At 38.0% G+C, this 13,314-nt stretch overlaps 1 protein-coding gene, 1 long non-coding RNA gene and 1 other non-coding gene across 3 annotated transcripts; all 3 read right to left on the bottom strand.

Annotated features, from left to right (window-relative positions):
• Positions 1-42: 42 nt before the first annotated feature.
• On the bottom strand, positions 43-1,955 carry LOC113734681 (uncharacterized). The gene is made up of 2 exons (XR_003459357.2): positions 1,551-1,955; positions 43-273 (listed from the first exon to the last, which is right to left on the bottom strand). It is a non-coding gene; the product is annotated as an uncharacterized lncRNA (long non-coding RNA).
• On the bottom strand, positions 1,386-1,476 carry LOC113687264 (small nucleolar RNA R41). Its single transcript, XR_003447729.1, has one exon. It is a non-coding gene; the product is annotated as a small nucleolar RNA R41 (small nucleolar RNA).
• Positions 1,956-3,139: 1,184 nt separating the features above from the next.
• Positions 3,140-6,304, bottom strand: LOC113734687 (zinc finger protein JACKDAW-like). Its single transcript, XM_072067306.1, has 3 exons — positions 5,903-6,304; positions 4,677-5,073; positions 3,140-4,482 (listed from the first exon to the last, which is right to left on the bottom strand). Exons 1-3 carry the CDS (start codon positions 6,099-6,101, stop codon positions 3,327-3,329), a joined length of 1,752 nt encoding a protein of 583 aa, XP_071923407.1. The 5' UTR covers positions 6,102-6,304; the 3' UTR covers positions 3,140-3,326.
• Between the last annotated feature and the right edge of the window lie 7,010 nt (positions 6,305-13,314).

Genomic DNA, 13,314 nt, shown 5'->3' with positions numbered 1-13,314 from the left:
TTTTTTGCCTATTTTTTTTTTTTTTTTCTAAACTTTAGAACATAAGTCATTAACGTTCGGTCTTTCATTTGACCGATTAAAACAAACAAAAAAGAGGAAAAAAGCTGGAAAAATTGCAAAGCGTGCCAAACGAAATATGTGATGTCTCTTGGGTTCTACTTTGTTGGTAACCCTAGCTCCTCCATCGTGAGTCCACCACCGCCGCTCCTAAAAGGTTGCAGTCGCCTCTCCTCTGGTAATTTTCAGACTTCAAACTTCCATTGCCGCCACCTCCTTCGGAGTTCAGACTTAAAATTCAAAGTTTGGCAGCAGGTTGAATCTTTCTCAAAACTTTTATTAATTTGGCCCTTTTTGGTCATGCACTCACAACGTGTTGTAATATAAGACTAAGCTCTCGATTGTGTGATTAATGTATCTCAAAATATGCTGACCTTGCCGAACCACAATTTTCAAGAATCGGTTTGGGCATATCTCTTAATTTATTGCCTGAAGAGGACAAGTTCAACTGATTTTCTGTGATGTACAAATGTTTGAAAACTTTACTTTCAAATAAATCACAGTGGAGAATTCGTGATGTACAATTTGTGATGTGAGAGGGATGATTGGATTGATGATGTTGCGTGAGCTTTGACTGGATTTCTCATGTGAACATTGATCAGGGCATACTTTTACCATCTTGTGGTGTTGATTGGCATGTTAATTGTACTCTTTCAAGTGTAATTATGAAGTTAAGAAGTCACTTCTGGCCCTTGTTTTGAATTATTTTAGTTGAACTCATGACTCTAAAATCAAAAAGTGTGCGATTGAAAAATTGATTAGAGATTACACTCTTGTTACTATTTGGAAAGGCTACCTCCACTCTTGTTAACCGTAACCAAATGTTTGAAAATTTTACTTTCAAAAGGCTTAAAATATTTATTAGATTTTTAAAAAAAATGTTAATTGTAACCATATGCAGCTTAAGAGAGTTAAATTTAGTTAAAGTTTCAAAGAAGCTCTTTGCCCTAATTTCTTGTTTTAACAATTGGTATGTAATTTGTGACAATATTCCAAAGCAATAAGTAAATTCGCATTACTAGTTCTTGGTTATATTTTGTATATTTAATTTGCAGGAAAAAATTGACACACACACACACACACACACACACATATATATATATATAACGTCATCCGCTCCAATCAAACCCTCGGTGCCTTGACTACAACACTACTAAATAATAATATGAAAATTTCTATCCGCTCCAATCAAACCCTCACCTCAATGGTTCAACAAACAAATTCCTTTCAAAACCTCCCCAAATAGTAAAGGGAAAAAAATTACAGCTAACCAATACACACATCGATATGCGTATCATACAGAGAAAGAGAGAGAGAGAGAGAGAGATTCAAAGGCTCAGAAGGATCCATTGGTTTGTTTAATCATACGGGAAATTTTTCCCTCAGAAAATAGGTAGTTCTCAACATCATAGCCTTCATTCATAATTACAAAAAAAAAAAAAAAAAAAAAAAAAAGGAATAAGCACATGCACAGTACGGAGACAGTAATCTACCTTAAAATCGATGAACCAGCGGCGTCCGGATAGAGACCCTGACAAGGGAATGGAGGTTTCAAAGACTGAGGAGCTACCGAATAATACTCCATTTATAAGACGCCTGGCAACTAGGGCTAGGGTTTCTTTTAAGACTCTCACGAAGCTCTGAGTATTTTCGTGATTGCAGGGGCTCAGGCCCATGAGCCATGGGTCTTGACAGTCCTATCCTATGGCATACGATTCTATTGGTAAACCCGCAAAAGGTAACTCAACTTGGGCTTTGCGGAGGCTTATCATGTGGGGAACTGAAATTTTTGCCCGATTTGGGCTTAACCAATCCATTGGACATTTGGACCCCATTGAAAGCGGGGGAAATGTTTTGCACAATTCATTTCCTTTCCCTCAAAATCCTTAAGTTCAAAGTTTAGACTTACGTACTGTTAATTATTTTAGCTAATTATAGATTCTTAATCTTTCATTTGCTTTTATATCTGAATTATAGATTTTTTTAATAGACAGAGAGCTAAAGTTTATAATCGACCAGAAAAAAAAAAAAAGAAGAGTTTTTGCTGATTCTCGTTATATTATATACTTATCAAAATTTGCAAAATCTAAGCTTAATTCTCGTAAAGTATAATTTTCAATTCAATCTGTTTCACCCGAAAATCAGCGTGTTCGAACTTAATTACCTACAAATATATTCATGAATGGGTCCGATGAGTGATTTGAGCATGTACCATGAGGAATTCAATTGGTTCGTCTGACCAAGAACATATTATGGTGATGCCTCCGACAGGCAGCCCAAGTGAACTGGAAATGGGTCCGACGCGCACACCTAATTAATTAGTTCTACAATCAGTAACACAGAAAACCAGGTGGGCCATTAATGCAACGTGGAGTTTAATTATTGGTCACATCTCAGCAGCTTGCCTAACTGGTAAGCATTTAACCCTTCAAGTTTATAGCCTACAGAAGAATAGACAGATTACTGAACCGCCGGGCCAATGGATGGCTTAGTGGCCCTCCATCACGTGAGAAGGGCTTTAAATCTCTTCTTGAATTGTGTAGGTGAGAGTTCAAATTTCATTTAAGAATTGTGTCGTAACACTCTCTTGATCTAAACTCCACCTGCTTTGTTTGTCTGTGTCAAAAAACCATGCACGCTTTTGGTTTTTTTCCTCAACTTTCATATGAGTTTTCCCATTTTGCTATCCTGCTACTTATTTTGTGTGCGTTTAGTCTCCATTTCGTTCCTAGGGTACGTACTAAATAGTAGAGTGCTTTTTCTCTCTCTCTTTCTTTATTTTATTTAAAGAGGGTCAACAGCAGAGTGATTTCCACTCATTTGTCTTGACAATAGTAGCTGAGTGCTTATTTAGTTACAATTGGTATGATTTTAGGAGGGCGGGGAGGGGTTGTGATGGGGAAAGTACACTTCCTTTATAGCCACGGCAGACTAATGATTGGAGAAGTCATTGCAATCAAAATTTCGAAGTGATGGGAAAACAAAAAGGTCGTCTTACTGTTACTGTAGAGAAATTGAATCGTTGAATTAATTTCTAAATGGGCTTTATTTCAAGCATTACAGCTGTGACGTAGGGACCTGCATGCAGGAAACTCTCAGTCATACCAGTCATGTCTTCCTCTAGTGAGTAATTTTTTTTTTTTTGGTTGACGTATATGAATTTGAATTTTGCACTGTCAAACTTTGTTGTAATTAGCTATCTAGGTTGACCCTCGTCTTGCACTTTGCACCATACACGTACCTCTTCTCTTCTGGATCATTAGCATTTCTCAAACATCCCATAATGGCTTTTCAACGTGAGCGGGTTCCCCATGGCCGTGGGATAGTTGCTGGTGAAAAGGGTCCATCACTTGCATCCGATGTTGGCTCATTGCCTCCAACTGGTCCAGCCTCTGTTGCTGCTCATGCACATTTGGGGGCCGGGATACTCCAATCCCCAAGAAATCCACTGTCGTCACATCGCTCCCGTTTCCCCCCCGCATTCTGGTTGGCCCGGCAGCTGGACTCCTGCTCATCGAACCTCTACTCTGCATGAGGCCTGCAGGACTATCGCTATCGTCTCCACCGCCGCGGCGATCCATTCCCTTTATGAATCCCAGGTTTTGATCGCTTCCCAGTAGAATTCCGCTGTACATTCCCAAGTCGTTCATAGCTGAGGTCCCAGCAGCCGCAGCACCTCCAGAGTGATCAAACAACTGATGATGATGATGATTGGTTTCTTGTGATGGGCCCTTGTGCAAGAGGTGCGGGTTAAACCCTCCTGCATTGTGAAGCCCTGCTAACCCTGATTGGTCTGGTTGATGAGTTGCGAAGTTCTCGTACGAAGCGTTATTGCTGTTGTTAATATTATGCTGCTGCATCGAAGAGTATGCGGATGATTTGGGCCCAGCAATTTGATCGGGACCGGCCATGCTGCCGACGAAGCTCTTCTGCATCATGGGAGAATTAATGGTGTTACTGGCGGTTGCCCCCATTTGGGCTGCTTTTTGCAACAATGCGGTTGCCGACATGTGGGGCGATCCGGAAAGTTGGCTTCCGTTTTTGCCTTCTTGAAGGTAGTTGAAGCTTGAAGGCGTATTCGAACTGAGCTGAAGGCCGGAGCATGACGAGGATATGCCCTTTGGACTGCCGAAAAGAGTTCCTGAACTGCTCGAAAACATGCCACCCACCATGTTCGTGGGCTTGAACGGCATGGGCACGAGGTCCTGAGGGAGTGACTTTAGTGGGTTTTTGGGGTCAAAATTGTTGAATTCGGACAGCCCCATGGATGTGTTAGCGTTGGGGTTCATGGGCATTGACGACATGAAGTCGGGCATTTGGCCTTGCATGTTTGGTCCCATGCTGTTCATCAAGCCTTGATTCACCTTGTTGTTCTCTTCTGCCAGCGCATCGCAGAAAGCCCTGTGAGTGATGAAGCTGTCTCTCCTGCACCAAATACGTTTCTAGTGAACATTTGTCCTATCTTAGACCGCCTTTACCTATGTAAATTGTTTCAACACAAAAATTCAACCCAACCCTATGCTAATGTACTGGAATCATATACTAATTAAGACGCAGGCACTTGTATTTTCAAGGGCACGTATTAAAAAAAATAATAATAAGATTGTGAAAATTATCACCTTGAGAAGATGGTTCCACAGTCACATTTGTATTCCCTGGTGCCGCAAGTTTTTTGATGAGCCTTCCAGTCAGATTGCACTGCATATTTCTTTGAGCACTTATCGCATTTCCATTTTTTCTCGCCGTGTTTCCGGCTATAATGCTTCTTGATCCCTGTAAGATCCCCTAATGCACGAGCAGGGTTGTGGTGGACGCAGGTTGGCTCGGGACATATATAGACACGCTTCCGCACCTCAGTTGTGGTTCTTTGCTTAAGCTTCCAAGGAAGGTTATGACCTCTTCGATGCAATTGGAGGTTCTGGTCCCTCTGAAATCCCTTGTTGCAAATTTCACATACAAATCTGTTAGTCGCCATGAGCGTCGTTGGTGAGAGAGCAACGACCTCTGCAGTTGGATCTACAGGACAGAAAGAGATCAAAGTCACAAACCAAGGCCAGTCTAATTCTAATGAACGTTCTGGGGGGCCGGAATGCTTGATCTTCAGTGCTAGGACAATGTACATTAATTAACGTTTCAGTAAATCCATCAGTGTCGAAGAGACTACAGAATAGATTCATCAAATCCAAAAAGTGCGCACTGTATTGATGGCCCCTTAGCCATATAAAACAGTTAAATAGCTGAAAGAAAAGAAAGGTGCAATCATGCACAGTGTCAATCAATTATTGTCATCTCCAAGCAATTATTTGATCTGATATTTCGAACAATATTATTGATAAATTTTCTTTCTGCCATTTTCCATTTTTCTTTCTTCGAATGACTAGAATTGATTTCCGTAGAGCACTCTCCAAAGATTTAGAAACTCCAGCGCAATTAGATATTATGCATTGAATTTTGGATTGAATAAACTGATTAAAAAGACTAATGGATTATCTTTCCTCCATTTTTCACAGATTAAGACGTCCTAAATTTCTCACATCTTCTTTTGTAGTAAGTACATTATGGATCAGTATCCCTCCCGGTGTATCATACTGGAATATTAAGGCAGGACTGCACTAGTCTTTCAGCTAATTTGTTTACAATCTGAATATTTGCTATGAGAAGAAAAATATGTTTTGACTAAGGTTTGAGCTATTTTAAAGAAATTTTGATGCTTGTATGCTCGAGTGCTCAACTGGACTTTTAGCACATGTCTAACTGATTCTTGCTAGATGGCAGTAGCCTCATCGAGCAAGAGACAAAAGCAACAAAACTCAGGTAAAGGGCTGCTGAAATAAATGATCATCACCTGGAGTTCCTGGTAAATTTCTCTTCTTCTTGGCTCCAGGTTGCTGCTGCTGCTGCTGCTGTTGGGAGCTAGAACCATTGGTATTAGTTGCAGCGAAATTGGAGCCATGGGACTGACTCTGCAGCTGTTGTGGCTGCTTATCGGCTTGATGTTCTTCTCCTGAAGAGAAACTTCCCTCATCACCTGAAAGATTTGACATCAGATAAAGGCTGTTAAGGAAGTTATAGTAGTGGTAATAGATAAAGTTTGGTTTGTCTGTCTTTTCTTTGTTTAAAGGCTTGTACTGTTTCTTTCTCTCTGTGCTAACGTTGGCCTTGGTGTAATCTAAACTGGGGCTTGTTTTTGGTGAACTTAAAATCAGGAATTTGTTCTCAGCGGAGGAAGACAAAAACCAGATAACTCTCCTCTATTTCTGGTGAAGAGTGAACTCGTGCTGGCATATGAACAACATACAAACTCGGTTTTCTTTGGCTTATACTAATATATATATATATATAGATATATATATATATATATATATATATCTATATATCTATCTATATATATATACTGATAACTGATAAGAGAAGGGAGAATGACAGGTAAAGGCCCATAACTTTAATAGTAGGAAAAACAAAATTATAAAAGTCCCAAGGCCTCCAGTCTAGACTTTAGACTCTTGACTTGAAACCCCAACCCACAAAAAAAAACAAAAAAAACCTGCTCCACCTAGTGAATTTAATTAATGATAGGGAAAATCCAGGATTGAAATTCTATCCTTTACTTTTCTCTCCATTTATTTATACATGTTTTTCTATATATACAACTACATTTTTTTTCACAATAATATGTTTGTGTCAATGATTTTATTTCCACAAGTAGATCAATCGTATTCAAAAATCGAGTTCATTTATGAATGTTTTGTCATTCAATTTGTACAATTGATAGTGCATTATGGATCAAAATTATAATAAAAGTTATCAAGTTTGATCCAAAGGTAAAATTTAATCTCTTTAATTTCAATTTTTGTATATACTTTTGAAAACTAGAGAAATATAATATGGATGGTTTTGATTTTCAAACATAATTTTATAATGGTGCTTGTTAAGGTGTGATGGAGAGAAAATCGTCTCCAATTAATAGAATGGAGACTCACCGGAAAACCCATGATCTTCTGGCTCAATAAGAATATTTGGAGTGTTTGGATACAAAATTTATCCCAAATAATATTTCGCTTGCATCATAAATACATTTTTCAACCCACCTTTTTATATTTCCAACCACTTTTTTATCTCACATACATCACATCACAAAAAGTGCTACAGTAATTATTCCAAATAATACCCTATTCCAAACAAACACATTAATATGTTCCGTACCTATAATTCAATGGTTCAATAGTCTTGGGGAATAACCCAAATACTCTTTTGCACATGAAAAAAAAAATTAAGGACGAAATTAAAAGACGAAACTATTCCAACGCACATAACTTAATTCTTGGTAAACTTCAAGTTGCTGGCTTTTCTCGGTATTTTTTATGTAAATTCATAAGATTAGTTACACCACAAATATATTCTTTTTAATAATTTTCTCATTTCACATAGACACGTACAGTATCTCAAAAAAATCCTGTTACATTTTTCTTAAACATATTTTTTAGTCACCTTTTTACTTCACATATAACACGATGTTATAGTATATTTTTCTACAAAAATTCTGTAAAAAAAAAAAAAAGCAATCCAAACGGGCAGATTGCACAAAATCAAACCCTTTTAGAGTATGTGTTGGTTAAATTTTCCGGTCTTAGAGAGATCGAGCTCATTGAGAACTTTCAACTTTCAAGCCGTTTAACTGACATACACAGTTATAAGGCCAGCGAAGAACATGAATGGTTGAAAAGGAATGGCGTAGCGTGTAGAGCAGGAATTTTGAGAGTAAATTACGATACCTTTGATGCATCCCTGCTGTCAAATAAATTAAATATCAACATTTGATGTGCACTGACGGGCCAGCAGACGTTGACATCCCAAATAATGTCAAGCAAGAAAAAAGCTTATTATCATTATCCATAGACAGGCGCCTGTGTAGTACAGTCGCGTATACTGTATGGTACAGGGAATAAAAATATAGCAGAAGCCAGCAGGGATGGTGGGTTCTTTGTGGGTCTCCTAAAATTGCTTTCGAATTTTTTTTCGGTAAACTTTTGTGTTTGTTTTAATTGAGTGTGTGTGTTATTTTCAGTTGGTGAAAAAAACAGCAGGGGAGAAAACCACTAGCCTGTGACCTGATCGTCACCACCAAAGCATTAAAATTTGATACATATTAAGTGGCTTTGCTTAAAAAATTGCATTATTCTAATTTGGTGGTGGTTCAGTTCACTCCAAGTTATCCTTGGACCCCTTCAGGTTCGTCCCTTCCTTTTAGTGTAGAATAGAATAGGTTTATGGTCAGCGTAAAAAAAAAAAAAGGGAGAAATACCACCGTCTCTTACTCTGTTTATTACCCACAATTTGCGTCGTGGTGATACTTGGCTGTAACAACAAAACAATTCATTTTGTGATTTTTTTTCTTTGCTTGGTCCAAATGTCTGACGTTTAATACTTCTGCTTCTGGAATTCAAGCATTCTCCACCAGGTCCGAGGGGAATTAAATGAGTTGTACTTGGCCTAGCACCATTCATTAATTGGCGTTGTCTGGATGTTTGGGCGTCCCATGTTCTTGCATGAGCGGCCGCTAAAAGCAAATGCAAAGGTACCAAACAGTCCCGTTAATATTTTTAACCCTTAAAACTGAAGGTGTCCTAATGCAATCCAAACGATCGAACTCTCCAAACTAGTAATTCTTAGTGCAGAATTGTTTCTTTCAATAAATGACACAATGCAAAATTCTTACCAAAAATTGATGAGCAATTTCTGAGAAAGAAAGAAAAAAAAAGAAGAAGCTTTTTGCGGTTCTGAGCATTTCTTAAAAATCGCTGGCGCAACTCTGCTATATTTGTTGTCATTGATGAGGCAAAGTTTTGGATTATGGCCGCAATTTCAGTCCTACGTTACGTGACAACGGGCAACCAAAGAACAAAAATTAATGCTCATTCTTTTTCTTTTCGGTGAGGGGAGACAAATTTGAACTTTATACTACGTACTTTGAGAAAACTTTTTCAGATTCCATGATCCTAAAAATTTTTCACTGAGGAGCCCAATTTTTATCAATGACACACACACATGCACACATTCCGGTATTTGTTTCATTTATATGCATATAGGAATAGATTGGAATAGGGGTGAAATCGAGCCGAATTGAGCTCGAGTAGTGACATACTCGAGCTCGAACTCGATGCTGACCTCCAGAGCTTGAGAAATAAAAATCGAACTCGACTCGATAGTAGCATAAATAGGCTCGAATTCGACTCGATTGAGCTCGGCGTGTCATTCGAGCTCGAGTACTCGAGTCCTCGAGCTCGATTTCATCCTGCACCCTTAACACGAGCTCAATATTGAGTCGAGTACTCGACTCAAGCTCGATTTGATCATGCACCCTACTCGAGCTACTCGACGAGCTAAAAATACCTCATCCTAACTACTCGAGATCGACTCGTTTCATATACTCGAGCTACTTGAGCTCGACTCTAGATCGAACAAAATCGGTCTCGAATCGAGTAGCTAATCAAGTTACTCGCGAGCTCAATTCAAGCTACTCGATTGGTGTGCACCCCTAGATTGGAACCATGATCGGCCATATATCTTCAATGGGCAGAAGGATCACAAAATTACAAAAGAACCAGTCCGGCTAAATCTCAATAAACAAACAAGAAGACAGGAGTGGGAATATCAAACCGCATGTTGCCCTCTAAATTTCTAGTCAAAAAGGATTTTTCTTTCTGAAGCCACGGGCCAAAATTTAAAAGCTGGCTGTGAGAAGAAACAGAAAGCTGCACCTGGGTTTTATCGAGGGATTTCGATGCGTTTAATTAATGCAACAAAGTTGATAAACAAAGCCCTGCATCCATCATCCATGTAATGACAGGCAGACCAGAACACGATGATGCTCTTTGCAGCCAAAACAACAGAGGATGGGACAAGCAATTGGATGATGAGGACGGACCTCTGCTCTCACTTTTTCTTGATTTTCTGCAGCTCTATCTAACAAACAAGTCGGTCCATTTGCTAATAAATAAATAAAAATAATAATGTGGACGTGACCCGAGGCATGAGATGAAACCAACAAAAAACGGACGGCCAGTTTTTCAACATTTTTATATCGTGCCTTCGAGGAAATGATATTCGATTTAGGGAAAAAAAATTAAAATACTGATCGATCTAAGGACCCACCCCTTTCCTCAAGATATATATGCTTCCAATTAGTAGTATATTATGAATAAAAATAATAATAGATTTTTGTTCAGCGACAGGAGCATGCACCAGGTATCAACGTTGTTCACCGGCTTAAACATCCCCCCAATTAGGTTGCGTACGCCGGGAGACTTCACTGCCACTGTGCCTCAACTAAAGTGCGCGCTTGATGAAAGTAAAGTTTAAAATTTAAATTTAAAATTTGAGATTTAAATTTATTAAATACTAAATTTAATGCATTCGAGTGCACGTCACATTCAACGATAAGTGAATAACTTATCACTTAAATTTGGAGAGCAAGTTTTGCCTAAAAAATTCAGTGTCACTTAATTAATTCAGAGGTTCAATTTTTTTGTTATCAAACGGTCCGAATATATTAAGATCCAAATCTATTAAATTTAAGTGCTAAATTTGGTTATTAAACAGGGCCTGAGTATGTTATGTTATCTAATTAAATGGCCCAAGAAAAATATTAATCATTTGGGGGCAAACATTTCTTTAAAAATAAAAATTTCTTTAACGTGGTCTCAGACCATTCAAGGTACATTTTCGCTCAACATATTAAAAGTTCACCAATCCCACTAATAATTTATTCAAACTCTCTCCTCTAATTCCAATTTCAGGCTTACTTTTGATGGTAATAACTAGTGAGATTTAGACTTAATATTTTGACGATTAGTTTCAAGTTTTGGCTCTTTGGGCCAAGTGAAGGAAGAATGCAAGAAAACTGGGGGACGGGGGACGGATAAGGTGTGACGGGGCGTTCTGCTTTGCAGCTTTGCTATTATTTTGGTCTTCTTCAGACAAGTTGTCGACTGCTTTTTGACTCGGGAAAAAAGTATGATGGGTTATAGCACAAAAAGTTGACGCGAATTGACGAGAAAAAATAGCTCTTGCATCGAACTTCAAAGCATTAATCATTGTGACTATCATCACCATTCGCCACCGCCCTTGAAGATAGTGGGTACCCCTTACATCGAAGGCAAAAAGTTTGTATTCTTGTAAATGCGATCATGATGTAATGCTGATCGCTGAGGAATTTTGTGAGACCGAAGGGTCACAAAATTGGAGGCCGTTTTTATTTTTATTTTTAGGTTATTTTGACAACAGAAGTGATATAAATTGAGGATGACAAAAGGGAATTTTTTTTTTTTTTTAAATGAACGGCATAGTGGGTATTCGGACTTTCGATCCGACTAATCTTCCTGCCGTCCGGGAGAGGGCGCCCCAACCCACTTCGAGCACAGTAATCACGGGACTCGAACACTGGTCAATATTTTAAAGAAAGATTACATGATCGGCAGGACTACCCCTGCGGGAGCGACAAAAGGAATTTTCTTGGTAGACTATTAATCTGAATACATCATCATTTTATGGCTATTTTGTTTAATCTTTTACTCAATCAGAGGACTTTAAGAAGGTTTAAAAGAAATGACAGAGAGCATTCTGAAAAGGGCTTAGTTGAAGGGCTTGAAGAAGCTCGCTCCTTTCAAAGAAAAGGTTGAACTGTGACCGTCGCGCGCGACACCAACTAATTTTTGTCAACTTATTAACAGCAGCAGCTGATGTAACATGCGGAGAGGGAACCCCAAAACATGAGTTTTTTGTTAATCTTATGCCGTTTGCAACCTTCTCAACCTTTTCTTTTTTATAAATTTTTTCTCATAAGGGAGGATGCAATTTAAGAAGGGAGGAGGGAAAAAAGAGAATTAGAATCCATAACTTCTGACTATTAAAGTCTCCACTTTATTCACCAGATCAAGATCTACTCGTGCAACCTTCTCGACTTGAAAACTACAATCAATAGAAATATTATTGTCTGATCATTTGAACAGCTTTTATCTTTAATGCTGAAGTACACTGTGACAGTTAGCAAAAACAACACTTTCAAGGAGATAGATGAAAATTACTTTCCAAAAAAGAGGAAGAAGTTGAAACAGAATAAAAGGCGATATCACCAAACATTCCTCCAGTCCTTGATAACGTGTAATTCATAGAGCTCACAAGAAGGCATTTTAGTTCATGGAGTTTTTGGTCAAAATACTTATTAACTCCTTTAATCATATTATCTAGGAGCATAATTGTATAAGCGCAACGGATCTTCTGTCTCGCACTCTGTGCTAGACACTGTCTCACTTTTTATTATATTGCTATTTCTCCATCATAAATATCATGATTTAGTTCTTTTTTGTTTCCTTAAGATCCAACAACTATTAATTCAGTAATACACAAAATTTAACAAACTCAAAAAATCAAAATGCATAAAAAATGAGATCTTTTATGTATTTTCTGCTGTATCTTTTAATTTTCTATTATATATTACTTTTTTGAAGCTGTTGTATTTATTTTTTATTGAATTAATAGTTATTGAATCATAAGAAAACAAAAAAGAACTAAAACATGATGTTTATGAAGGAGAAATAGCAAAATAATAAAAATTGGGATAGAGAATGACACAGAATGTGGAACAGAAAATCTGTTGCGATTGTATAAGTATGTTTTTTATTTGATAATGTGTAGTTTTGAATTTTTAAAACATATTTATCTATTCGTTTGACTCAACATTTACAATAAATTGTTAGAGCTGATTTTTTTATTTTTTGAAACACAATATAAATGTTCTAAAACCATCAATTTTGAGCTTGCGCTAAAAGTTTATTAATGGCTAAACATTCTGCTCGTATGAGATGAAAATTCACCAAGCACTTTTAAAGTATTTTTTTAAAAAAAATAAAAATAAAACACCGCAACGCCAAACAGGCTCTTCTTGATCAGAAGATTAGGGGCGCGATCAATTTGCAATCTAGGCCGCCACTGTGATTTCCTCGCTTTGTGAGCATGGGCTGAGCGGGTCGAGCTCCTCGTGAGGCATTGCAGGGGGCAGAGTTAACCTGGCTTTTAGAAGATGACATATAATCTCCTGCTGGGCCCATGAAAAGAGCCTTCCTGAAACATCGAGATGAGCGGCCCATCTGACAATCTATCTGAATACTATCAGGACTGCAGGGAATTTCATGGTTCTTTTTCTTTCCACCGGCCAAGCCCCGCTAAAATTCTGCAATCAAAACTCCTGAAATCGAATTG

The sequence above is a fragment of the Coffea arabica genome, chromosome 1e, assembly GCF_036785885.1.
Source record: "Coffea arabica cultivar ET-39 chromosome 1e, Coffea Arabica ET-39 HiFi, whole genome shotgun sequence".
In the NCBI taxonomy this organism is placed as follows: domain Eukaryota; kingdom Viridiplantae; phylum Streptophyta; class Magnoliopsida; order Gentianales; family Rubiaceae; genus Coffea; species Coffea arabica.
The sequence above is the reverse complement of the archived record's forward strand: the minus strand, read 5'-3'. Positions and strand labels throughout refer to the sequence as shown.